The sequence below is a fragment of the Heteronotia binoei genome, chromosome 4, assembly GCF_032191835.1.
Source record: "Heteronotia binoei isolate CCM8104 ecotype False Entrance Well chromosome 4, APGP_CSIRO_Hbin_v1, whole genome shotgun sequence".
Lineage (NCBI taxonomy): Eukaryota > Metazoa > Chordata > Lepidosauria > Squamata > Gekkonidae > Heteronotia > Heteronotia binoei.
In genome coordinates, this window is record NC_083226.1 from 49739760 (window position 1) to 49767454 (window position 27695).

A 27695-nucleotide genomic window follows, 5' to 3' on the forward strand; every position below is an offset into this window, starting at 1 on the left:
AATCTCAACCCACCAGCTCCATAAATTAGTACACCTAATCTAAATCATAGTCTACCACAAGGTGAAGGCTGCAACCACATTGCAATGATTCTCCATGTTGCTTTAACTGCTGTGGTGATTGTTGAGCCATTTGAAGAAAAAATGGAGCATCCACACAAATGGCAGAACACTAAATTCTTGCCACATTGTAATTTCTCCCTCCACATTCTTTTTGCAGGTGACATGGACAAAAATTGCTGCATCTTTTCCCATATATCTCCATGACAAAAAGGGCTTCAGAAACACATTTTTAAAAAATAAACTGAAAGCTTGGAATTCAGAACTAGGAGATTGTGAAGATAGTTAATTATTACATTACTGTTCTACAGTGCAACAATAACTGCAGATGTTTTTTTAAAAGCCCTCAAAAAGACTTCCAGTGATGTGACAAGAAAAAATGGCAGTTATGAAGAGTTGATGGAAGAAAATGGCACCTTTTTGTCCAGACAGCATGCAAATCACAGGTTTGCCATGTGCAAAATGACGGTGCAGAGCAACTGGTGTGAAATTGCTGGCTTGCTCAACACAGAAACAAAAGCCTGCCTCGGAGCAAGGTGAGTGCGGAATCAGCCCAGGTTAGAGAAGGACTGGAGAAAGGCTGGAGCAGGGAAAATCTAGTAAGTGGATAGCCAGAGAATGATGTAGTATGGAAACTAAGAAAAAAAGTGCTTTAGTTTGGAAGCAATTGTGGAGCAAAATGTTCATGTAGAAGCAGCCAAGTGTGCCTGCAGTGCAGACAAGCACCTTTAGAGCTTACATCTCCACCAGACCCAGTTAGAAGAATTGAGGAGTTTGGAAGAAACCATGCCAAATAGAGGTCAGGTCTACCTTTTCCTGTCTCGATCTTTGTTCCTGGCAGCTAAATTAGCTCCCCTCTCAAAAAAGTAACAATGAATGCAAATTAGGGCTCAGCCTTTGGGGCCTTTATTAAAAATGAAAGATAGAATGTGCACACTGTTTTGCAGAATGCTGATCAGACCAAACAAAGTATGAGTTTGTCTCTTATCCTAGAATAGTACAGAGTGGCCAACAGTACAAAACAGGGCTTATTTCACTGAGTTAAGCCCATACGAAGAACTCGTTCTTTAGTTCCTTTGGTAAGATCCTGCTTCTGAACCAGATGTAATGTACTTGTTGTGGCAACTATTAACAAGGTTATGCAACAGGGCACATACATAAAGTATGAACTCCAGCACACTGGTCACAGTACTGCATCTGAGCCAAACCACATCATAAACCACCGAGAGCAAAACAGAAGTCTGAATAAATTGTAGTTTGATAAAAACATTATTGTTCACAAACCCCAGATTCGTACTGCAATCCTAAACATAGTTGCCACTTTCTGAGCACGTTGACTAGTGGGCTTAGAGGGTGTAACTGTGCTCAGGGTTGCACTGCTAGAGATTTTAAAATGTCATTTTGTACATAACTTTGTCCTGTTGGTTGGCAGTCATGTACTTTGTATATACTGTAGCTTTGTAGTGTGTCGGTATCACTTGAACTGGCTTTCCTTTTGGAATCCTTTGAGCTGGGCACTTTTGGCTGCTGCATCTGGAGCAGATTAGGACCAGCTACCAAGGTAAGGGAGGCCCAAGACATTATTCTATTACAATTGCTTCAGTTCAATCTGATCACCTATCCCCTTTTCCAATACAGCTATTTGAATTTCCATCTGCCACAAGGTCACTGGCATCACCTTAAATCAAATGCCCTCTGGCTCCAAGTCCCATGATGAAAAATTTATGGTGTCCTGGACATGATGCAATTTTTACAGCTTTACAGCTAAAATCCTTTGGGCCTTTCTGACCAACCACGAAAAAGGGTCAATTTTATGATAATTCCCAAAGGCTCACATTTGTCTGTGCAATCTTTTTTTTGCCTCCAAAATATGTTCATGACTTCCAGCAATGTGTTTTATATTACCGGGAAGAACAGGAAAGATTTAATGGGAGGAAACAACTTGATTCTTACTCCATAGACTACACAAAGCAGGACTTCCAAATGATACCATGACTTCTTGACCAGAGCCAACTCATTTACCTTAAGTATCTCATGGCTTAGTTCTCCATTTTACACATTTAGTGGACCTGCAATGGTGTAAATTCAGTGGTGTGCAACAAGACCCTCATTTTCCTTCTGCAACTCTGTCTAATTTCCTTGCTTCATTTTCCTGCCGATCCCTATTTATGCTGAAACCCTGAGCTGCCTTTTCCAAATGTGCTACATCCTTCATTCCATAAATCGATTTTTCTCTAAAAGCTTTAGTCACACTCTATCCATTTTCTTGTTTATTATGAAATAACATACTGGGAGCCTGCAACAGCCTGCTCTGGAATCTGCAGTTAAGAATTTCCTGGAAAAGCTTGTAACCATTTCTATAGTTATGTTGATTTTCTGGGTCCTGATTTAAAGAAACTGGGAGCTGATGATAAACCCACCTCTGTGACCCAGACACATGTTTTCTTCTCTTAGCCCAGAGAGGCATGTAAAATTATAGACATAAACATACAGCCAATCCTTTCTCCTTCTCAGTAATCCATACTCAGCTACAGAGTATATAACCAGTCTGTTCTGTGACAAACAATTTGATCTAGGAGTAAAATAGCCATTCTTCCTCTCTTTTCACCATAAAATGTCACTAAAGAGCACTCAAAGATTTTGGAGTAACTCAAGATGTATTTTCAGATAGGTAGCTGTGTTGGCCTGCAGTAGAAAAGCAGAAGTTGAGTCTGAAAAAGGAAGCTTTGACTACCAAATGCTCCCTGGAAATCTTGTTGGTTTTTAAAGTGCTAATGTGATCTTGCTCAAGACATATTGGGCGTTTTCGCACTGACCTTCAAGTGGCGCGACCACCCTCTTCACACCGGAGGATCTGCCCGGATTTTGCACAAGAAGCGCCGGCGCACCCAAAAGAGCCGGCTACTTCCGTCGCGAAACCCGCTCAAACGTTTTCCTGCTTCTTGGCGGTTTCCGTTTGAGCGGGTTTCACGACGGAAGTAGCCGGCTCTTTTGGGTACGCCGGCGCTTCTTGTGCGAAATCCGGGCAGATCCTCCGGTGTGAAGAGGGTGGTTGCGCTACTTGAAGGTCAGTGCGAAAACGCCCATTGTTTACATACAGACACTCACTGAGGGCCAAACTATATGTTGCTCAGATCCAGATCATTTTGCCCTCAGTCACACAGCAGCTCTGGGGAAAGCCCCAGAAACTTTATTGGGTTTGGTACAATGTTGAAGGGCAGGGAAGACAAGAGCTCTTTCTCCCTCATCCAACCTGTAGGCCCAAGCCCAATTAAACATTATTCTTCCTGCACCTTCTGTGCAACTGAGGGGGAAAGCAACTCATCAAAAAATGTTACATGAAGTGTGGCCCTCAGTGAATGTCTGTCTCAAAACTCAGATGGATGATAATTTCTCCCATGGCTGGTTTAGTATGTAATGCTACACAGGAAGTAGAGAAAAAATGTACAGAAAAAAAAATAGAAGTTCAGATATTAACTATAAAAGAGGTAACATACAAGTGGCACCCACAAATATCTCCTCTTAGGGGCCTGTACAGATCCAGGGAATCATGCAGTTCTCGTGTATCATACAGCATTGTGTCCTGAATAAGCATACCCATAACCAGGGCTTTTTTCTTTTTTTGAGCAGGAATGTACAGGAACACAGTTCCGGCTGACTTGGTGTCAGGGTGTGTGGCCTAATATGCTAATGAATTCCTGCTAGACTTTTTCTTAAAAAGCCCTATGTTAAACAATGGTGACATCAAGGGGTGTGGCCTAATATGCAAATGAGTTCCTGATGGGCTTTTTTGCCCATAACTAACAAGCCATCTTGTATCCCCTCCTATCTTAGCAAACCCCACAGTTACTGATATGCTGGTCTGGCATCCAGTAACTCTACAGGAAATCAGTGATTTATTGAAGGATTTAAAAGCGGGTAAAGCACTAGGCCCTGATGGCTTCCTGCTGAGGTATTCACAAAGTTTGCCGATTGGTGGCTCTTGCCCCTTGCAAAATTGTTCTCTTTCATTGATCTACATGGCTCCATCCCAGACTCTTGGCTTGATTCTATAATTATCCCAATATATAAAAAGAGGGGGTTGGAGTTACCAGAAAATTTCCGCCCCATTAGTTTATTATCTATAGTGGGCAAATTGTATGCCAAACATTTAAAACTCCAATTAACTGACTGGATGCGCCGAGGAAACATCATAGGTCCTGAACAAATTGGCTTCTCCAAAGGCAAATCTGCTAAGGACCATTGCTGCACTCTGGCCTTCCTTGCTGAAAAATATATGCATACTGGGACAAAAAAATTATATTCTGCCTTCATCGATTTGAAGGGCGCTTTTAATTTAATAGATAGAGCCCAACTATGGATTAAGCTAGGTTACCTGGGAATGGACCCTTGTCTGCTGTTTCTCTTGAGGAAACTTCATACTAATACTTTTTGCCAAGTGAAATTTTCTTCTAGGGGTGACTTGACTAGCAAAATCCCACTGTTAAAGGGGGTTAAACAAGGTTGCGTGCTGGCCCTGCATCTTTTAAATTTATTTTTAACTGACCTGGCACAATTTTTGAACCCTATTAATGGTCATCCACCTAAACTAGCAGGCCGAGCGGTCCCCTTATTACTTTATGCTGATGATACTACCATTCTCTCTTGCACAAGTGTGGGCCTGCAAAGGTATTTGAATGCCTTCTATGACTACTGTAATTGTAATTCACTCTCTATCAATTATGCCAAATCTAAAGTAGTTGTCTTTTCAAATTGCCGGCGCCCACAGAGATGGTTTATTGGCAACTCAACAATTGAGCAAACAAAATTTTTTAATACTTGGGGATCACTTTTAATCACAAATTAAGCTGGGTTTCAACACCGTCAACTTGGCTAAATGTTCGGCTGCTCAAATTAAACAGTTTTTCTTTGCAAGGGGCAACCAATTAGTTCCAGCAGCAATTAAGGTGTTCAAAGCCAAAACACTAGCCCAAATTCTCTATGATATCCCTATATGGATCTCAGCATTTACCAGGAAAGTGGAGGGCATTCAACCCTCATTCTTTAGACAAATTCTTGGTATGCCAAAATGTGTGTTCTACTTTGCTCTCTGCTCTGAAGTGGGTCAGTCTTTGGTGGAGACAAAAGCCTGGGTTGCAGTGTTTAAATTCTTGGTCAAAATTCACTTTAGAACAGATCCTAACAGCCTTCTTGACTGTATGAAAAGAGACCCATATATTTCATCCTGGACAGCAGTGTTTATGTCCAAACTTAACCAGTTGGGGATAGAGGTTGATGATTTTTTTACTTCTGATGAGTCATATATCTTCAGACTGTGGGAGTTGGAGGAAACGAAACTACGGCCAACAGACCCTTATATTTGCTCCCCAGCTTCCTTAGGTCTTTATGCTTTCTGCAGCAAAATGCCCCATTATCTATCAGACTTAACCATTCCAAGTCATCGCAGGGCATTTATGTTGGCTAGACTAAATGAGTTTCCTTCCAAGTTTTACAAGGGAGATATCATCAAGTCCCTTTAGGCGACAGACTCTGTTCCTATGGAGCGAATATTCCCGACTCAATTCAGCATATATTGCTTGATTGTTCCTTTTATCATAATCTCTGTAAAGATTTATTTTGTAAGCTTTCTTTCTCCCCTGATTTGTCTATTCTGCCACCCTGTTATTATTTATTGAATGATACTGAGGGGCAGGTTAGCGAGGCTGTGGCAAAAGTTTTGGCTGACATCATTAAATTTAAATCTGACCATATATGAATGCATCTGTAAGCCGGTTTCATTCTGATTTTATCTCCAATGTTTAAATTTTTATATTATGTGTATTTTTATTTGCAACTGTTATGCCATTAAAGGTTTGGTATGGTATGGTAAACAAGCCATCTATCTTGAAGCCCCCTTGAATAATTTCCGAATAGTGTAGCAAGCCACCATGCAGCATCACTCACAGTAAAGAGACTGGCCCCTGTACCAACCATGGAAGCAGTAAAACTAAGCTGTTGACAAACAAAGTAAGGGTCTCTGTATACTTGGGGGATTTCCTAGATATGCTGAAAATTTACAAATTAAGAAACAAGAAAAGAAAATCCCTCTCCCATGACCCATGCTGGTCTAATGACAACTGAACATGTTCTAGGAGTGAGAACAAAATGTTGAAAGCAGCTGAAAGTCAGTTAAATGAAAAAAGGGGAGAGAAAATTAGTCTGCTCAGTTCTTAGGGAGTTTACTGAATCCTGGATGGAGACATTTTTGAGTGAAATGGGAGTAGCAATTTGTTTCCCCTCTTGTGATGTTTCTCCTCTTGTGAATCATCATGGGGCCCTAGGCTGTGTCACGTACCACACAGGCATGAACATGGCAAACTATAGCTTCATTTCATTTCCAAAGAGAAGCATCAGTCAATCCACGTTCCTCACCTTGACAGTGAAATCTGCTGTGAGAGGGCCTGGCATCCTCAGTATCTCCTTGTCGGGAAACTTCTGGAAGTCAATACTAGAATTTTCCACAAGAAAAGAGCCTGTGGAGCTGAGGCTGTTTTCACCCTTCACACCTTGTAGTGTCTTTGTTTCTAAATCTGCCAAACATAAACAATGTAATTATTTTCAATGCTCTTAGGATAAAACAAAATAATTTTGGCAATGTTAGCATCCTTTGAAGTGGTAAAATTAATTGCAATGGAATCCATTTTTACTTGAGAGGCAGATTTTCCTAAAACTGAACTAGAAATTGCAGCTACTAAATGTGTTCATTCTTTCTGGTGACTTCACCTGCACCTTCAAGTGTTCCCCCTTAAATCCTGCATCTAAACTTCATTTTCCTTCCCGCTGTACCATCCTTTAGTAGGAATTATTGTAGTTCCCAGAATAGGTGAACAAGTTAAACAATAATTCCTACTAAAGGATGGTACGGCGGGAAGGAGGGGGAAAAGAACTATGAGTGCACGGCTTCCTCACATCTTTCATACAAGGGCTACAGTTATATAAACATGAACCTTTTTGCAGAGCTATCCAAGGAGAAAACAAAGCCTCAGCCAGAAGGTCTGCAGGCTGGGGTGGAGAGGGTGAGCTCTGAATTTCATTGTGTGCTTTCCAAAGTGCTTCAAAATTCCATTACATATATCCCCTGCCCATGGACTGATTTAAACACAATGCTGGCTAGGCAACTTTGCAGTGTGACTTTGCAGATGCCAAAGCAGGTAGACACACTTACCTGCTTGATTACACTGGCATGCAAGCTGCTATGTATATGGAAAAGTGTGCCTCCCTCCTATTCCAACTCCCCTCTACCATTGCCCCTCTCATGCTAGAGGACCTTTTAAAAATGGCTCTTTCTAAATCTTCATAGCATTATAATAAATTGTCACAATCTCCTAGTTCCCATCTTTTTTTTTTTTTAAAGAAGATCTTCGAGCACTCTTTATTGCGGAGTTATCAGGGAAAATGTATAGGCTAGATCAGTCGTATAAACTCCATTGAAAAGGGCTAGAAACTTCCTTTTCTTAAAAAAAAAAAATGAAACCCAGGAACAAGGAGATTATGGCATTAATGCTACAAAGCTATAGTGAGTAGAATACTTGATTTTCAAAAAATAACTATGGTGTGACAGGGATAATGGTAGCCATAAGAGAGGCTAGAACAAAAGCCCATCATGTAGAAGTCTCAGTTAAATGTTCTGCTCCTATTATTTTGTTAAGAAAATATTAATATGCTCTGGTCTTAGACTTGTGCACAAACAATGAACAGTGCAGCCAGCATTGGAAAATACATGTTCCACAGGCACAGATGATCCCAGAATGCATCGGAAAGCAGATGATCCTCTGACACACACATGTGTATGTAAACAAATTTTTAGCATGTAAACATTTCATGTTTTAAGTCCTTAATGCATAGCTGCTTTTCATAAGTAGCAAATCAGTTTCAACTAATTTCTACCTGAGTACTAATTTGCACGGGCTAGTGTTTTTGCATTGCTAGTATCATATTTAAATCCGGGCACGCACACACAATCACACTTACAATGGTACCAATCAGTTATCCTTTGATGAATATCACCATTTGTACGCTCCTGTAACTGTTGTCCTCCCACTTTTAGCCCCTGCAAGTTTTGTAAAAATGGATGGTGGGGAGTGAGCTGGAGAGAGACACAACTGAGAAGAAAAAGTAGGAGGAAAACAGATACAGGAGTACACATGGATATAGAACAGGAAACCAAATACTTGGCACCACAACTGAGGTTTTTCATAAGATTACATTTTTTAATGCTATGAGATATCAACCTGACAAATTATAGATGCAATGTAATAACATGACCTACTCAATGAAAACTCCCTTGGGCGTCAATCTGTTAGGCTTATTAGACTATTTCTTTCAGTATCTTCTCATTACTCAAACTGGCCTGTGAGCATTTTGCCAGGGGAACACATTAACTGCAAACACATTGCAAAACTGTGATTTAATGTTAGGTGACAATGAGTTTATTCCAGGACACTTTTAAAAAACGGTTATCATCTAGGAGTCATTCTGGGTCTTGAAAATCATGTTACAAGGCCCCTACAAATCCACAGAGAGGCACAAGGAACATACAATGTTTAAATTAACAAATCCAAATAAGCAAACCTTTCCTGCAGCATCCAAATTAGAAATGGTTCTCTTGATTTTCTCCTTAAGAGCCCCTTCACAATTTGCCTGAAAAGTGGCATTGCCTCTTCTTAATGGAGCAAGTAGACACACAACTACTGTGTCAATCAACCTGCACTTTGGGCAGTCAGTCAGCTGACCCAGTCATTAATTTCACAATGAAAATGCTTAATGAAAACTTTGAAATTCTCCCCATCTAAGCTTTTAGCTGGGTTTTGGCATTATATATTACTAGGCCTTATCCACAAACTGGAAGCAAGGCACTGGGAACCCTCTACTATTTTGCTTTGTATTTCCAAATTTTTGTACAAAGTTCTGTGCATACATAATTCACCACAGCTTTCTGTTGCTTTGTGTATTTTCCCTTCCTCTATGATACTAATGCACATGGTTGCCATATACCCTCCGTATACCACCAGGCAGCTGATAGGACAGGGAAAAAGCTGCCAGTGATGATGTGACATCACTTCTAGGAAAAATCTTGAAGCGATATCATGGCCTAGTAGGAATTGCTGGAAACTCTATGGTAAACAGAGCCATTGAGAGCCAACCCTGCCCCCCGGACAATGATTCCATCTGGGGTCCCCATATGACCCTGATCCAAATCAAATATCATAACAACATAAATCACTTGACTAGCTATTATGATGCATCTGTAATAACAATAGCATCCACATGTCCATCTGCCTGTCCATTGTGGCACTAGCTTCAGATGATCACGGGAGTTCCAGGGCCAAAAACAAAGCTATTTGCAATGGAAGCTAAATTCTAGCTTCTGTTCTTCATTTATTACCATTAAGACAGATTAATATTCTATTATCATGCATGTAAAGCAGGGCTGGGGAACCTTTTTTCTGCCAAGGCCCATTTGGATATTTATAACACCATTCACGGGCCATACAAAATTATCAACTTTAAAAACAGTGCTCCGCCAAGAGAGAACAATTCAGGCCAGCAAAATTAATGCAAAAATTAATGCAAATAATTGTTTTTCTATTTGAAGTCATGTGGGGAGAGCCTAATTTGGTACACACCCACCCACCCCTGGGTCACCGCCCTAGGCAAATGCCCTAGGTCCAGGGCTTTTTTTTTTGTAGAAAAAGCCCAGCAGGAACTCATTAGCATATTAGACAACATCCCCTAATATCAGCATATTGAATTGGTGGTACCTGGAGGGAGAAAGGGAGAGAGAGAGATGGAAAGAAAAGAAAGGGAAATAAAGAAATGGAGGAAAGAAAGGAGAATAAAGGGAAATAAAGAAATGGGGGGAAGAAAAGGGAATAAAGGGAAATAAAGAAATGGGGAGAAGAAAGAGGAATAAAGAGAAATAAAGAAATGAAAAGAAATAAAGAACAGTGACAGTGACTTTTCTAGGCCTTGCAGCGATCCTGGCTGGCCAGCCAGGCCCCAGGGAGGCTACCACGCAGTGTGGCTGGGTCCCACAATCTCTGCTGGCTAGCCAGGCCCTGGGGAAGCCACTGCACAGCACAGCTGTGCCCCACAATCCTCACTGGCCAGCCAGGCCCCAGGGAGGCCACCACGTGGCTTGGCTCGGCCCAGCAATCCCCTAGGGCCATACCAAGTGATCTTGAGGGCCATAAACGGCCCTTGGGTTGGACGTTCTTCACTAAAGGGTAGAGGCATGGTAGAATCCTTTTACTACTATGATAGATTATGGAGAAATATTAACTCCTCCCTTTTGTTCATAATATTAACAAAGGTTTGCTATTATACTACTATTAAATAAGTTCTAAGTTGCCAACCAGGATGGATGAGAAGCAGTTGAGAACAAGACTGAAAACTAAGAGAAGAGGGGAATTAGAAGACAGGATAGAGAAATGGCAGATTGTGAAAGGAAGAGAGCAAATCAAAGGAGAAGGATTAGAATAGTGTTTGAAAACATATAAATTATGGAAAGGACAAAGGCTCTCTTTTTAAAACGTTACTATCACATACTAACAGGGCTGCCCCTTTGCAAGTTCTAGATGCGCAGACAAAACTATGGAGCTGGGTGGAACTAAAGGAAGAGGGAAGCCATAGATTGCAGGAGGTAACAACTTTATCAGGAGGCCGCATCCTGGCAAGGACTGATGCATGTCCTGACTGGTCTTGCTTTTCTCCAGTGCTGACTTGGCTGATGGGCTAAAGCAGGCTCTGATAAGCAACGGGTTTCTCTCAGCCTCCTAGTCAATGTGGCAGAAAGGTCCAGCCAGTGGAGTCAAAACAACTGTTTGCTGTGTACTGGCTTCCCTTCGTCCCTCGTGGTTGCAGTGCAGAAAAACATTAGGAAAAAAAGTAAATTCATTCTGTGACTGCAGCATGACACTGGCTTTAGAGACCCTCCAGCTGACTTGGGCCCTGGGAATTTTGTTTCTCCAGTCCTGGTAGGGTTGCCAGGCCCAACTCAAGAAATATCTGGGGACTTTGGGGTGCAGCTAGGAGACTTTGGGGGTGGAGCCAGGAGCAAGTGTGTGACAAGCATGATTCAACTCCAAAGGGAGTTCTGGCAAACACAGGATAGAAGCACTTTCTTTTGGGGCTCATAGAATTTGACCTCCTAGTCTAATATGTTTGAAACTTGGGGGATGTTTTGAGGAGAGGCACTGGATGCTATGCTGAAACTTTGGTGCCTCTACCTCAAAACACACCCCCAGTGCCCCAGATACCCACTGATCAATTCACCATTATGGAAATTAGTCTCCATAGGGCATAATGGAGTGCCCAGCAGACATTTCCTCCCCTCCCCACTTTCTGATAACTCTGAAATGGGTCAGGGCCTCCAAACTGGGGGATCCCCTGTCCCCAATTGGGGATTGGCAACTGTAAGTGCCCCCCCCCCTTTGTGGCCTTGATAGTAAAGTTACAGAAAACCCCTCTGTGGTGGACTGTACTTTCAAAAGGTTAGAAGTATTGTACAAATAGGTAAAGAACTGTGGGTAAATTCTTCATAGAGCCAGAAAGCCTTCAGAGACAACCTGATCCTAAAAATCTGATTGGTTAGCATCAGTTGAGCGGAGAAAGACTTTTGAACTGGATGCTGAGGAGAATTCATTCTGAATTCAGCCCTGACTGAGAGCAGTTTAACATGGAGAACTGGGGGAGAGTTGGCAAGGAAGAGTGGGTAGTCTGGTAAAGACTTCCATTCAAGCCAAGAAAAGGCGATAGATCTAGAGAGAGAAGAATTTCCCAACCCAGTTAAAACAGGGAAATAGCCTGAGGAGTGGAGAAATCCATGTGAAATTTTAAGAGTCAATTAAAACTCAAGAAGAGTACTGGTGTGTTTAGAGAAGGGATCTGGGTACTGGACAGAGTGTACCAGCCTTCTGAAAACTGAAAGACTCACTGAATACTCAAAAAAGTGTACTGGAGTGTTTTGGAAACACTGGAACAAAAGCCTCTCATCTTAAAAATCCTAAGTCACTGGTAAAAGTTTATGAAACTCTCAGTAGCCTGAAACATATGAACTGAAGTCTGTGCATATACTGTTTTACTTCAGAGTTCTATACTGAGTTCTCAGAAATTTTATCCCAATTTCACCTGATCTTTCCCCTCTATGTTGAATAAAATACTTTGTTGATTTGGCATTCCAAATGCCTTGAGTGCCATTTAAATTTAAGTTAAAGGGGGCTCCCAATCCTTCTCTCATGTTCCTGGGTTGAACCATCAGCCAAAATATCATACTGTGATAGGGTGGGACAGCCAGAGTTCTTCAGAAAGGAAGAGAGAAGAAAGCAGATACCTAGGGCAGCTCAGTCAGAAAAGGAAAGATAAATGAAGGGAAAATCTTGCCTTGTGGGATGGAAGTGGATGGGGGCATCATGTCCTCAAAGTATCAGTGAAAATCCATCTAGGAAAAACTCTTTAGGCATTGCCAAAACTCCCTATGGTTCTGACATTTCCTAGAAAGATGTGACATCACTTCTAGGTCTTTCCAGAAGTAACTTCATATCATCACTGATACCCCCCACTTCTGGTCCTCATCTTGGTTGCCTGGCAACCCTAATCATATGGACATGTAAGCACTGGAAAACACTAAAGAGACAAATAAGTGAGTTGTAGATCAAATCAAGCCTAGAAGCTAAAACAACTAAAATGAGGCTATCATACTTTGGTCACAAGATTCACTTCAAAAGACAATGATGCTAGGTAAATGGAAAAGAGAAGAATCAATTTGAGATGGATTGACTCAATAAAGGAAGCCATGGCCTTTAGTTTGCAAGACCTAAGCAAGGCTGTTAATGATCAGATGTTTCAGAGATCATTAATCCATAGGGTTGCCATAAATTGGAAGTGAATTGACAACACTTACAACACACACAGGAGTGAATGCGTGCATCAGTGGAATACTTCACATAAAGAATATGATACAACCATACACATGATTGCTTTTTTGCAGTGTTTGTCACTGTACATTGTTAATGCAGACAAGAAAAAAGACATTAAGGTGCTGGGGGAACTGAGAGTTGTGGCAAGGCTCATGTGACAATTCTAGAATTAATATCAGAAATATTCCTAGTAAACCCAGAATTAAAAAGGAATGGAATACAGCACAGAGTTAACTTCCAGAACAGTACAGGAACTGGAAATCCTTTCATCCCTATCCCCATGGTGAAAGTCATATATAAACTACCTCACCTAAACAAGTTCCCATCCTCACATAAAAAAAGGTATTTACTTCTCTCATCTGTGCACACAGACTGCTCTATGAAGTCTCTCTGTCTTGGCTTCTGTACAGTCTAATCTTATTGAAAACAGAGCTGCAAAGAGATAACACTTGCTTCTTGAAAAAACAGCACATGCAAAAAGAGAAGGTAAGATGGTAAAGCCATTTATAGGGAAGGAAAGAAGAGCCACAGGCAGACAAGCCAAGAGAGGACCATTTATTCCTCAAGATTTCCCTTTATTTTTTTCTCCTTTTGCTAGTGTGCAATGTGCAATTTTGAGCTCTAAATCTAAACACATATTTAAAAATTACCCTCTACCTACTGCTGTTCTTCAGTACAAACCACAGAGCACAAACTGTGATCGATTCCTCACTAGCCTTATGTCACTCACTCTCATCTTCTCCACAGGGCTTCTGTCAAGATTTCACACTATCTGCCCTGGAGCTGCAACTAGCTCTGCCTCTTTCATGCAGCAAACAAGATCCTCTAAAAACCAGTTTCTGTTTGCTGCATGAAAAAGGCGAAGCTAGTTGCAGCCCCAGAGCAACCAACTGCACATCTGCATGGTAATATCTGACTTCTAAATATCCTGCAAAGATTGCTCAAAATCCACTATCTCTATTGTATTTTTATTTACAGCAAGAATTCTAAAGCATCTTCTGTTCAATTCCTTTAGGAAAAGATGACATTGAAAGGTGGAAGAGGGCTGACACCATCCTAGGCCCCTTGGTAGTGTGGGTGTATTGCTGCCGGGTACTATAAGGGCAAGCAGGGCTAGGGTCATGGCCACCTGCTATGGGCCAGGTGAACCTGGGAGAAGGTCAGGTCTTAAGACACACAGGGCTGGAGAAAGTTTGCATTCCAGGAGTCCACCTTTGAAAAATGCATTACTCTCACCTTGTGCTGTTGTTGCACGATGGCAATCATTTGCAGGTGGGCTGGCTTGTCGACACAGTATAATCCAATTGCAAATAATCACTACAGCAGAACAATAGCATAATAGCTAGTAATGTGCAGATAGAACCCATGAGACTTCCATTTTTTTCATAGGAATGCAAGCCATTAAGATATACTTGGAACCCTTGTCTTTCATCTCTTTATGGCTTAATCTAGCATTTTTCAACCTATAGATCCTCGTTTACATTTTTTAAAAATTCACAGATCCCCAGTCCTTCACATCCTCCTTTCCTGATACACACTTCACAACACAAAGACAGCCCCTTTTGAAAGCACTTGCAGAAAGCTGTGTATGCTCCATGGAGGTATCTGATCTTGGGCGTTTTCGCACAGGGCTTACCCCGGAGCGACGTCCATCTTCACCGCGCAGCGTCTGCGCGGATTTGGCACCAATTGCTCCGCAGAACCAGGAAGAGCCGCGAAGTGCCACGGCTTTTGCGTCGCAAATGTAAACCGCCAAAAACCAGTTTACATTTGCGACGCAAAAGCCGCGGCTCTTTGCAGCTCTGCGGGGCAGTTGGTGCGAAATCCGCGCAGACGCTGTGCGGTGAAGAGGGACGTCGCTCTGGGGTAAGCCCTGTGCAAAAACGCCCCTTGTGTCTTCAAATTGATAGTCTGAAATCCTCATCAGCTTCATTTTGGGGGGTTAAGTTTTCCTTTATCCTATGTAAATGGCCTACAAAGGCAGGTCTCAAAGAGTACCTGATTCTAAAGTGCCGCAACTCAAAAGGCCTTGACCCAAGTTCTAACAATGCCAGGGATTTTTTTGTAACAGAACTTTGCATATTAGGCCACACACACCCTGATGTAGCCAATCCTGCTGGGGCTTACAGTACGCCCTGTACTAAGAGCCCTGTAAACTCTTGGCGAATTGGCTACATCAGGGGCATATGGCCTAATATGCAAAGGAATTCCTGCTACAAAAAAAGTCCTGAACAATTCCCAGCCTTTGATTGGAAGGGACTTTGTGCCAGAGGCAGCGAGAAACTTCCTTACTGGTTAATCATTTCTAGATCTGGTGTCCCCAACATGGCACTCCCCAGCATCTTTCCTGGCACCCACCACATGTTTTTAGGAGGAGGGTAGGGCCAGGTGGGGTTTTTGCCACTGGAGATCTGATTGGCTGTGCAGATTTTTTTTTAAAGTTGCTTTGGAAGCAGCTACCACCAAAGCACAAGCATGTTCACTGGTGACTGAAGGTAAGCTGTGTGTATGTAACAAAATATTTTTAAAGGTATGTTCATTTAAAAATGCAACCCATTAAGCAGAGATTCTGCCTGAAACACTGAAGAGTTACTATTAGATGACTGCACTTCCTTGATGCTACTCAACCAATCAGAGTTCCTAGAACAGGGCTACTGAATTGAAGCCACTAATCAGCATGTTTTCTGCTTAGTGCTCTGAGGTGACCCTGAAGTTAGGCTAGGTGACTGTGGCTGGCACTAGCTCTATGAGTTCCTGCTTGTCAAAAGAGAAGGGAAGCCAATTCTATCCCCTTCTCCTAATTGGGGGGTGGGGATTCTGAACCATATCCTTAGAAAACTGACAGGACTCCATTTCCATGTCATCTGGAAATATAAGAAGGGTTTACCTTCTGACCTCAATTTGAGAAAAGCTGGTGTAAACCATATTTCCTGTACCCTCAGATAAATGTCTAGTTGGTATTTGATCGGCCCTCTAGCTGGACCATAAGGAAGGCTGAGCGCAGAAGAATAGATGCTTTTGAGATGTAGTGCTGGAGAAGAATCTTGAGAGCCCCTTGGACTGCAAGAAGATCCAGTCAGTCAGTCCTAAGGGAAATCAACCCAGACTGTTCCTTGGAAGGTCAGATGCTAAAGCTGAAGCTCAAATACTTTGGCCACCAAATGAGCAGAGAGCACTCACTTGAGAAGATCCTGATGCTGGGAAAGACAGAAGGCAAAAAGAAGAAGGGGACGGCAAAAGATGAGATGGCTGGACAGTGTTACTGATGTAACAAACACGAATTTGAGCAGACTTCGGAGGATGGTGGAAGACAGGAGGGCCTGGCGTGACTTTGTCCATGGGGTCGCAAAGAGTAGGACTCGACTGTGCGACTGAACAACAACAACTTTTTCTGAAGTCAGAAAAAAGAAGCCAGCTGGGAGCTAAGATGCCCTCAGGACACTGGCCTGTGAAACCAAGTCCATGGTGGTATACTGGAGCTAAGCATCTCAGTGTCCTTATTGAGTTTGCATCCTTCATAACTCTATAAAGTCATATTCCTTAGCAATGGCTGATATTTTAGGTGTAATTTCTTTGGTTGGTACTTCCCTTAAATAACACAATCCAATATCTAATGTGCATGTTTCCTTTCCATTTTTTAATCCATGCCAGAGAAACACAAAAGTAAACATGTGAGCAAGAACATGTGTTAAATGCATAAGCAATTTGAAGGCTGATCTCAACAGCAGGGAAGCCTTCAATGTATCCTCATCTGCCAGTGAAATCTTTTTTACAGAAGCACTTAGTATCAAGCTAGCCAGTTATATAGCCAAGTTATATAGAAACAGGAATGGCTGAAAACTCAGACCAGGCTTGGGTACATTATCTTCAGATATATATGTGTCTCTTATTGATATTTCTTGGATTTGCAAAGGCATTTAAGGATGGAATCATGGCCCCCTTGTGCTGAAATTGGAAAACCCCATCCCCTAAACTCTTGTTTTAAATACAGCCCCACAGGACATCAAGAGGATTCTGAAAACTAGCACAAGTGTTGGGTGTTCTTTTTATTTCTTTTTTACTTACATAAATGGCCAGGCCCTTTCAGCACCAGGCGAACATGTCGACTTCCATAGGGAATAGCAACCACACTGTCATCCGCTGGAGGTGGGGGGGTGGGGGTGGCAGAAGAGAAGACAAAAACCACACATGGTCAACAAAATCAAAGGAAGTTTCCAATTTCCAAACAAGCAATGAAAGCAATTCTTCATGGGAAAATTGCAAGCAAACTTTTTGCTAGTCTGAAAAAAAACCACTGAAATCCAATGACCCCTGAAGAAAAATAAAAGACTAATGTGAAGCTATCATGCTCATTGCCAACTCACAAACTCTGTATTTCATTGTGTGCTGCATTATGGACAAATATTTTCAAGAGAAACACCATTTTCGATTACATTTTTCTATGTTCATTTATATAAAAAATAGATATTGCTATTCCAAATCAGTAGTAGCAGCAGCTACTCCTATAGATAGTCCTTTTCAGTCATTACACTTCCAGCACTCCTACCAAACATACCAGGATATAATCATCTCAGTACGTTAGCCCTCTACAGATGTTCTGTTCCTGCAAACTAGGAGCCCACCACCTGCGTTCATTGGGAGCATATGGATTTCTGCAATGCACCTAGTATGAATTTTTACTGTCTCATGTGAAATGGGGAGCCCATAGATTTTCCATGTAGTTAGAGCATCTATTCGCATGAACCAGTCCCACAAAATCAAGGTTCTGATTCATTTGAATGAATGCTGCACAGCAGAACATCTGAACAGGCCTTTTGTATGTTCTGGCATCAGTACACATAATCAGAAATCTTGATTTTTCAGGGTACATGTTTGTGCATTCCAATGCTGGAATATAAAGACACTGCCAGACAAAATAGCGATCACACAGTACATCAGTGATGTCAAACATGTGACCTGAGGGATGGATCAGGGTTCCTATCAGACTTGCAAGCAACTCATTGTCATCTGCTTCCTTCTCTGTCTCTTGCCTCCTTCTGAATCACAGCCTGTTTTGCCAGGCTTGCTCAATCGCACAGGAGCTACAGAGCAAAGCTGACCAGCACATGAAGCAACTTATGTACAAAAGCTGGCAATGTCCAGCCTTTTCAGGGTTTCCCCTGTGTCTTAGGCTCAAAGCATTGACCATGAGATTTCTGTAATGAATATCAATAAATCAAAAGTAGGTTTGCAACTTACAGAGACACACCTGAACAGCATACTTAAGATTGCTAGAACATAGACATTGTCTCCAGATTTTGATGCAATAATTCAGAGCAAGAGGTGTCAGTTATCAGAAACTGTTAAATAAAATATTGCAAGAGTTCTAATCTTTTAAGCATATTTTATTTTCAGGTTTTTTTTAAAAAAAATCTTTGTGCTTGTCTGTGTCCTTTATAAAGTTTATACCGTATCTCCACTTCCTGGCATTACATTTATAACACACATGACCCGTCCCAACAGGTCTCATTTATGTCTGATCCAGCCCTCATTAACAAATGAGTTCAACACCCCTGCACTACATGGTCTCCTGATCAGGGCTGGCCCTAGACTATCTGGCACTCTAGGTAAGGCTAACTTCTGGCACCCCCCCCCCTCCTGCACTGATAACATCACCAAGTCATATGGAGGGCACCCAGTTCGGCGCCCCCAGAAGGCAGAACCCTAGGAAATCACCTAGTTTGTCTAGTGGCAGGACCGGTCCTGCTCCTGATACATGCAGTAGGTGTACCAGAATTGTATCAGCTGAAAAAGGCTAGGTAGAGTAAAAAGTAATGATTGTGTATAGCCTTTCTGTAAGCCTCATTGCTTGCAACTGGCTATGTAACTAAGATTAAATGGATTAGTCATTCAAGTTTTAATTGCAGAAGATTAATAACAACCAGAAATGGAAGAGCAAAGTTTGAGTCCAGTGGCACCTTTCAGACCAACAAAGTTTTATTCAAGGTATGAGCTTTCATGTGCATGCACACTTGCTCAAGCTCATGCCTTGAATTAAACTTTTTGTTGGTCTTAAAGGTGCCACTGGACTCAAACTTGTTCTGCTGATTCAGGCCAACATGGCTGTCCACCTGGACCTAGCCAGAAATGGAGATGATGAAAACAGAAAGAAATGGGAAAGGGAAGACTAAAACATCGCCTAGGAACTAGATGGATGGAGCACGTAAAAGAGCTGAGTAGAGATGGGCATGAACTGGCTCACAAACTAAAGTTCACGAAAAATTTGGGCTAGTTCACAAAGTCAAGTTCATGGAGAGTCAACTGGCACAAACTTTCAAACTGTTCATGGAGGTTCCTGAGCAGAGACATTTCCAGACAGTCTCTGCTCAATCAAAATATTTACAGAACTTCAAAGCACCAATTTAAAGGGCATGTAGAGGAGCATTGGGCACGTGGTCTCCTGCAACTTTGATGTCTCTGTCTTGCACAGGATCTGTTCTATACACTCTTGAACCCTGATCATTTTGACAGGCTCAGGTTCAGGAGTATATAGAATGGAATCTGTGCAAGCTAGAGACAACAAACTCGCAATGAGCCTCCCCTGTATGTTCCTCTATATGCCCTCCAAATTTGGTGTCTCTAGCTTGCACAGGATCTGTTCTATACACTCTTGAACTTCCTGAACAGAGCCTGTCAAAATGACAGCTGACAGGAAGTCATTCTTGACATCTGCAGGTTCAGGGGTGCATTGAATGATCACGGGGGATTTCCAGCTGACTTTCCTCTACCTGCCCTTCACATTTGTTGAGGGTTGAATGTACAGGGTTCTAGTTAGCCCCCCCCCCAGAAGGTGCCTCATCAGTTTGTGACAGTCTGTGATTAGTGAATGGGCAGGGCCAGTGCATGGGAGTAGGCCAAGTAGGCTGCTGCCTTGGGCACCACTTGGCCTAGGGGTGCCATGAGGTGCCCCTTCTCCCCACACCCGCTGAACTTCATCTCCCCGTGCCCGCTGCCATCCGTCTCCCCCACCTCCCTGCGCCCGAAGACAGTTCTCATCTCACCACATCACATCTGTCTCTGCGTCACATCCATCTCCCCACCCCCTGCTGCCTCTCCTTCCCTCCCCGCACCCACCTCCTCCCACCCAAAGATGCTTCCCGTGAGAACTCAGGCTGGCCTGCCCGCGCTTCAAGGGGGGCTGGCCAGCTCCCTTTGAAGCAGGGGAGGGCAGGGCTGAGTGATCACGTGAAGCGTGTGCAGTGTGGTGACATCATCGGGCTTTGCGCACTTTGCATGGGCAAAAAAAGATGGGGATGGGAAACAGGCCCCCGCCTAGGGGCACCAGAACCCCTAGCACCAGTCCTGTGAATGGGGCATGCCATAAACAACAAATTAAACTGCAGTTTTTCAGTTCATGCCCATCCCTAGAGCTGAGATCAAAATGTTGAATGCACATGAGAAACAAAGAAGAAAGGAGCAAGTGGAGGCAGCATGACATAAAATACATGTTCTAATTAATCACATTGCACACTAGAAAATTCTGAGTTTGAAAGTCCTTTACACAGATAAACAGTAATATAATAAGTTTGAGGTAAAACAGAAACTGGGGCGGAAAGTCAGACCAGAACAGATTTTCAGGCATTTACACAAATCCAAAGGCTTTATACTCCAGCCATCTGAAAGCATCAAAGTTGCATACCCCTGTTCCATTCTACCTTTACAGTAAGTGCTTGCACAGTCTGAAACACAGATATCTACAGTGGTTCATTATAACCAACACAACACGGATAGAACTAGAAAGAAAACACTGGCTAGAAGCTGTAGTCCAGTGGCTCCATCAAAACCAACAACATTTTATTCAGAATGTAAACTGATGAAGTGTGAATGCACATGAAAGCTTACATTTTGAATAAAACTTTGTTGGTCTTGAAGGTGCCACTGGACTCCAACTTTGTTCTATTGTTTTAGACCAACACAACTGCCCACCTGGATCTATCTAACTGGCTAGAAGACTTTTCAAAGGTCTAAAAGTCATTACAGCTTAGCAGCTGGAGAGCTAGGATTCCTAACTGCAGGTTGTGAAATTCCTGATGATTGTTGGTGGAGACTAGGGAGGGCAGGGTTTGGGGAGATGAGAGTCCTCATCAGAGTATAATACTATAGAGTCCACTCTCCAAAGCAGCCATTTTCTCTAGTGGACCTGATTTCTAATCCGGAGATCAGCCATAATTATGGGAATATCTCAAAACTCAAGTGGTGCCAACCTTGTAGGTTGAGTTGATAAAGCTAGACAAGTCACTAACCTCAGTTTCTGCTTTACAAAACACAAATAATACTTGAATAATATGAACAGTGGTATACCAGAATATTATGACTGAGAGAAGGCAGATAAATTATGTTTGCAAAGTTATTTGCAGTTTAAAAGCACTCTAAATTATTTGTTTTATAGACATAGCTGCTTAGTTGCCTAGTCTAAAATAACCAGGATTTTTTTTTCCTATTTCAAACCACCATCCAACACCATTTTGTGCTGACTTGGACAAATCAGTTCACCCTTCAGCACCTGGCTGCAGTCAAAGAAAACAAAAATTGCAACATTTTAAAATCTTCTAAAACTCATCTCTCCAATTTACAGAAAGGGTGATAAAGAAATAAATGCTGGATGCCAGTTATATATCCAAACAACTCAGTTTTAATCATTGCCATATATACTCTAAACCTTTATCACAATCTTACAAACCGACTGAGGAACTATTTTAAAGTACTTTTAGTTGTTCACTGGTATCTTTTTAATACTCAAAAGCATTAGAACAGGTCAGGAAAACTTTTACAGACTTTGGAGCACAAAAAATATGTTAATAAAAGTTAATGGAATGGGCCTGCTGAAAATAGAAAGTCTGTGTTTACCCACAGGTCATGCAAAGTGCAAGCAACAGCAAGCTTTCTATGCAAGCTTTTTTGTTTCCTGTGAGTTCAACATAGTCATAAGGGGCTTCTGTTCTTCCTTCTCCTTACTCCCTTGTGAAAACAGGTCCAATGTCCACACTGAAAACTCAGGTCTGATTTTCTTTGGATTTGAAGTGACCAGTTTTACCAATAATCAGCTGCAAAGCTACATTGTTCCTTTGGAGGCCAAATTCCTGAAGACACAGCTCAGCACTGACTTGTGTCCTTGTCTAGACTTCCTCATGATTCAGCATTGTCCATAAGATCTATTTAGCCACTCTAATTGCCTCTCAACCATCATGGCCTCATCCAAGCCAATAAATAAATGTAGCACCACAGAACTTTTTTCTTCTTCTTTGATCCTATGACATTTGCAAAACAGACAAGTTAATAACCCTGCTGAGGAGATAACTTTTACTTGCGATCGGTTGGAACATCACTAAAGGAAAAATCTCTTGCAAGGCAAAGGTTTTGGAATCACTCAAAATAATCCATTTAGGCTTGGCACAAAGCCAAGGTTAGAGAACATTTCAGCAAAGCTGTCCTATTATCAGTATATGCCAGTGAGTTTATGTGAGAAAGGGCCAGATAAGAACTGAACATATGTGATCATGTGCCTACTGAGAAGGCTAAAGAAACAGAGACAGGAGTGTTCTTTGATCCAATAGTGGCAGCGAGCTCACAAATTTTACTCAATTAAATTTCACTATCCAAATCCTGGTTAAAAATAAATCCACTATTCTCCCTTAAGAATAAAGAGCCAAGCATTTCCAGATTTTAGAAACACAACAATAGCAAACCCTTTCCCACAGTTTCTTCACAATGAGGTTGTCAAGATGGCCAACAAGTTGCATGCTAAAGGGTTAATTCACAGATCTCATGAGGGTTGGGAAGGATGTGTCTGGCAAAGGATCCAACTAAACAAAGTCAAATGTTTGCTCAGAACCAACTGTGTTCAGGTTCATTTGACAAAGAGCTACTTTACCTGTTATTAATATAAAATAATATAGCTTGTTGACCCAGTACCATTTGAAGCAGGGATGGGTTTGGATGGACTACATGTACACTGGTCAAAAGAATGAGCAGGGTACACCACAGCTATACTTAGTATAATTTTAATGTTTGTTAGTAAGTGAAAACTCTAGAAAACTGGAGGGATAAGAGATTCAATTAGTAGTTTCTAGTCAGCAGACTCGCCTGCTGTAATATTCCATACTCAGATATAATAAAAAGCTGCAAATCCTTTGTAGCCATTTACTTTATACAACATTACATTAACCTTCACATCTGTTTGCTAAAGGGTCAGCTCATTTCTGAAACCAGTGATTAGCAGCCAGTGTTCTGGCCATTGCTTTGCTGCAAGTAAAATGGCAACAAAATAATTTCCAGCTCACTTCCTGACATGCTCTGATGGGTATATCACGTCCTGGTGTGGGATCCCATTTCCTAGCAAGCAAAGTGAGGTCAAGATTGTACTATATATGACATTTGAAAGCAGTCCTAGGGGGCTCCAAAGAGGATCGCATCAGAAGAGAAGGGTTTTATATGTTCTCTGTGCCATTTTCTTAACATGAAACAGAAGTCCAGTGACAGGCACCTTAAAGACTCACAGAATTTATTTCACTACAAGTTTTCATCAGAAGCACTGAAGTGCAAATCCATCAAACCACTTTAAGTATCCACTGAAGGAGAAAACCATAGAAAACAATTACATAAAAATTACACCACATTTTTACTGTATGTTAAACACAGGAAGATAATTCAACAGACAAAGTCCAATTCCATTATCATATAAGTACAGGTAGGTAGTTCAACAAGCAAAGTCCAAATCTGTCAGCAGCAAAAATGTCATCAAAGTAACTGTCCTGAATAGGGCGAAGAGTCTCTAAAGAAAGCAGTTTGACTCAGAATCACTGCTAGTAGACTCCTCCACTGTAGACAAGTGTAGAGAAAAGTGTCCAAGCCCGACGACTGCTTGGGAGTGTAGTTCCCTTTGTCAAGAGCCTGGTACCTTATTCACATAATAGCGAATAGATGCATTGGTTTCAAAACAGAACAACAAGCCTTCAAATATTCAACTTCACTTCTGCAGAGATTTCCAATAATAATAATAATAATAATAATAATAAATTTTATTTATATCCCGCCCTCCTCGCCTAAGCAGGCTCAGGGCGGCTAACAGGACATGGTATATACCATGAGATTTTCTATTCTTAACACAGCAGTTTAAAGGGGAAACACAACAGTTTAAAGAGGATGGAGAGTTAATTTAAGAAAATGGAGCAGGAAGAGAAGTGTCTTTTCTTCCCCAAGCACTGCTGCTCTAATCAAATTCATATCCACATTTAGGTAAAAAAAGGTATTTTTAAATAAAACATTAAATGTGGATAAATCCAACCATGGATGCAGTATTCCTTCTAGTTTGGTCCACAGAAACCCAGATTGTCCTTGTGTTTACAGTCATACACATTAAATAAAATCTAGCTCAATCCAACAATGCCTATTCATGTCACTTTCCAATGACACTGTGCTTTTACAAAATCAGTTTCAAGTAGCGGGACTGCAGAACACTGATCACATTGGTCAGAGTGGCTATAGGTATTCTCCATGAAGAGAATTTTTAAAGTATCTAGAACAGCCCAGAAAAAAAGAGAAACCAAGACAATGTACAATCAAGGTAGGGAGATCAACAATGCAGAGGCTGCTCTATAAAAAAAGACTTTACAAGCAAGGCTCCATAAAAATATATATTCACTTTTGGTGGATGCAGAGAGGGAGCTTGGATTGTCGAAGCACCAAATTTTCTTTCAAATAATCCTTCATTTTTATTTATAAGAAGGGGACATCAACCCAGGTGCTTCCCCTTCAGAAGAGTGTAGGAGGGAAGTCCATGACACATATCTCCTCCCACCCTGCTGTTTCTCTGTTTCTGACACCTCTGGGACTGATATACCATCCCTACAAATACTGAGATAGTTGTTTCCGTTACAAGCCTAGTGGTTGCAGGGATCCACACACTTCTTTTTAATCTGATCCAACCCTCCCCATTTCTCCTTCCTCCTCTTCCCATCCTCAGTTATGTTCACAGAGTGAGAGGACAGAATTGAACACAGATACAATGAGAAAATGAATTCAATGTGATGAACGCAGCAGTGTGTTTGGAATGTTTTCCAGAAAACCTTTCCAGCATTTTATTTGGCACAGAAGCTGCTAGTAGAAAGCACTGTGGAACGGAATCCCCCCCTTTTTGCAGCAGGATGCTTCTGATATTTTCTTGCTACCTGCTTCACAGATGTTCTTTTCCAGGCACTGTTTCTTATGTGATAGTTATGAAGAAGGAAACACAGAAAGAAAAGCAAGAATCATCAAGAAAGCAAAAGTTGCCCCTGCCATCTCTTGTCATGAAGGCCAGGAGCACAGATAAAGAATAAAATGTTGTTTCATGCTTTCCTAAATGTAGCAAGTGAAGACACTCTTCATACTTTGGTATGCCATTTCAAGGGGAACAACTCTAGTGAGACCAGACTTAACACCTTCTAAAGAAAGGCAAATCTCCAGCAATGGTACAGGTTCATGCAGACTGCTTCCGCACTAGCTATAAATTATGTAACTGGCCGGATTTATTTTCTTAGTTCTAACAGAAAATACACAACACTTTTGGGAACTACTGCATTCCAGTTTATTTTGAACATAAAAGAGTCTAGAGTGGATGGTTAAAGCTCTACTGAAGTACACATGAATTTGCTCTACACTGACTCAGAACATCTGTCTACAAAGGGTCTCTGCAAGCGGCTTCTTTGAAAATTTGACTTAATCCTGATTTTCTTGGCAGTCAACCCACAAGCACTGGAATTGTTTGGGCACAGGTTTTCCATGTCTGCCCTCCCTCTGCATTTTCAGAGTTATAGAGCCAGTTTATTTCCTTCTGCATATTCCTTAAGGAATCAGGATTTTCAAGAGAGGGTGCTGTTGTCATTGGTGTCATTTTGTTTTGTGCATGCCTATATCAATATAGCATTGTAATGATAAATTTAGCAGGTTCTCTGAATTCTCCCACAAACGTAAGTCTCTATCCTCTTCCTTTGTGGGTTGTCCCAATCTTCAAAAAAAAGGGAGGAAGGATGACTCGGGAAACTACAGGCCAGTCAGTCTGACCTCTGTCCCATGGAAGATATTAGAGCAGATTTTAAAGGGTTAAATTTGTGAGCATCTGAAGGACAATTTGGTAATCCAGCATAGATTTATCCCTAACAGTCTTGTCAGACCAGCCTCATTTCCTTCTTTGATTGAGTGATGAGTTTCTTCGATTGTGGAAAACACTGGGTGTGTTCATACTACACTAAATAATGCATTCTGCAACTGGATTTTTGCTATTCTTACACAGTAAAAATCCAGTTGCAAAATGCATTATTTAGTGTGATGTGAATGCACACACTGCCAACATTACTTACCTGGATTTCAATAAAGCTTTTGACAGGATTCCTCATGATGTTTGGATGGGTGAACTGATGTACAGCAGACTTGACTCTGGGTTAGTTAGCTGGACAGGGAACTTGTTGGAGAACTGCACCCAATAACATTTCATCTAAGTAAGAGAGGTATCCAGTGGGATGTCACAGAGCTCAATTCATTTTATAAATGATCTGAATGAGGGGTTGCAGGGACTTCTCATTAATTTTGTAGATGAAACCAAATTGAGAGGAGCAGTGAGCATCCTGGAAGATATAGAATTCAGCAACTGAACGCACTGGAGACATAGGTGGATGTGAATGGGGTAAAATTCAATAAAGATAAGTGCGGAGTGTTACATGATCTGGGTAACAAAAATGAGAACTATGCATACTGAATGGGGATACACTTCTGCATAGCAGCGTGTGTGAACATGTCTTGGAATACGGGTATACTGCAAGCTAAATATGAGCAGTCAGTGTGAGGTAGTGGCAAAAACAGCTAATGTGGTCTTGGAGTATATCAACAGAGGCATAATATTCAATTTACAAGATGTCATAGTCCCACTGTACACCCAACTGGTCAAGCTGCACCTGGAGTATTGTCCGCAGTTCTGGAGGTCTTATTTCAAAAAGGATGTGGACAAAATGGAACGAGTGCAGAAAAGAGCAGTGAGGATGGTCAGGGGACTGGTGACCAAGCCCTACGATAGAAGACTGAGGGACTTGGGAATGTTCAGTCTGGAGTAGAGAAGGCTGAGGGGGGATATGATTGCTCCCTTTAAGTGTTTGAAAGGCTGCCAGAGGAGGGCAGGGAGCTGTTCCTGTGGCAACAGAGGATAAAACAATGGATTTAAATTACTGGTGGAAAGGTACCAGTTGGATATTAGGAAAAAACTTTTTTACACTATGAGTAGTTCAGCAGTGGAACTGGCTGCCGAGGGAGGTGCTGAGCTCCCCCTCAAGCAGCAGCTGGAAAAACACTTGTCAGGGATGCCTTAGGTTGATCCTGCATTGAGCAGAGGGTTGGCCTAGATGGCCTGATGGCCCGTTCCAACTCTATGGGTGCACTCTCACACACTAAATAATGTGCTTTGCAAATGGATTTTTACTGTATAAGAATAACAAAATCTACTTGCAAACAGTCGCCATGTGAAAACACCCTATGATTCTATCTTTGTGAGGGGAAGGGCTACAGACTTAATTTTTAATGAGGAGCTGAGAATTCAAAGAACATGGTGTAGTGGTTAAGTGTGCAGACTCTTATCTGGGAGAACCAGGTTTGATTCCCCACTCCTCCACATGCACC

General features: G+C 41.7%; 1 protein-coding gene across 2 annotated transcripts in view; it reads right to left on the reverse strand.

Moving 5' to 3' along the window:
• The window catches only part of ADAMTSL1 (ADAMTS like 1), a 703777-nt gene that overhangs the window by 210977 nt on the left and 465105 nt on the right, over positions 1–27695 (reverse strand). For both annotated transcript variants that reach the window (XM_060237245.1, XM_060237246.1), the window contains 2 exons: positions 17079–17153; positions 6469–6626 (listed from right to left, as the gene is read on the reverse strand). In XM_060237245.1, the coding sequence (XP_060093228.1) occupies positions 6469–6626; positions 17079–17153 (233 nt within the window). The remainder of the gene's footprint in view (positions 1–6468; positions 6627–17078; positions 17154–27695) is intronic.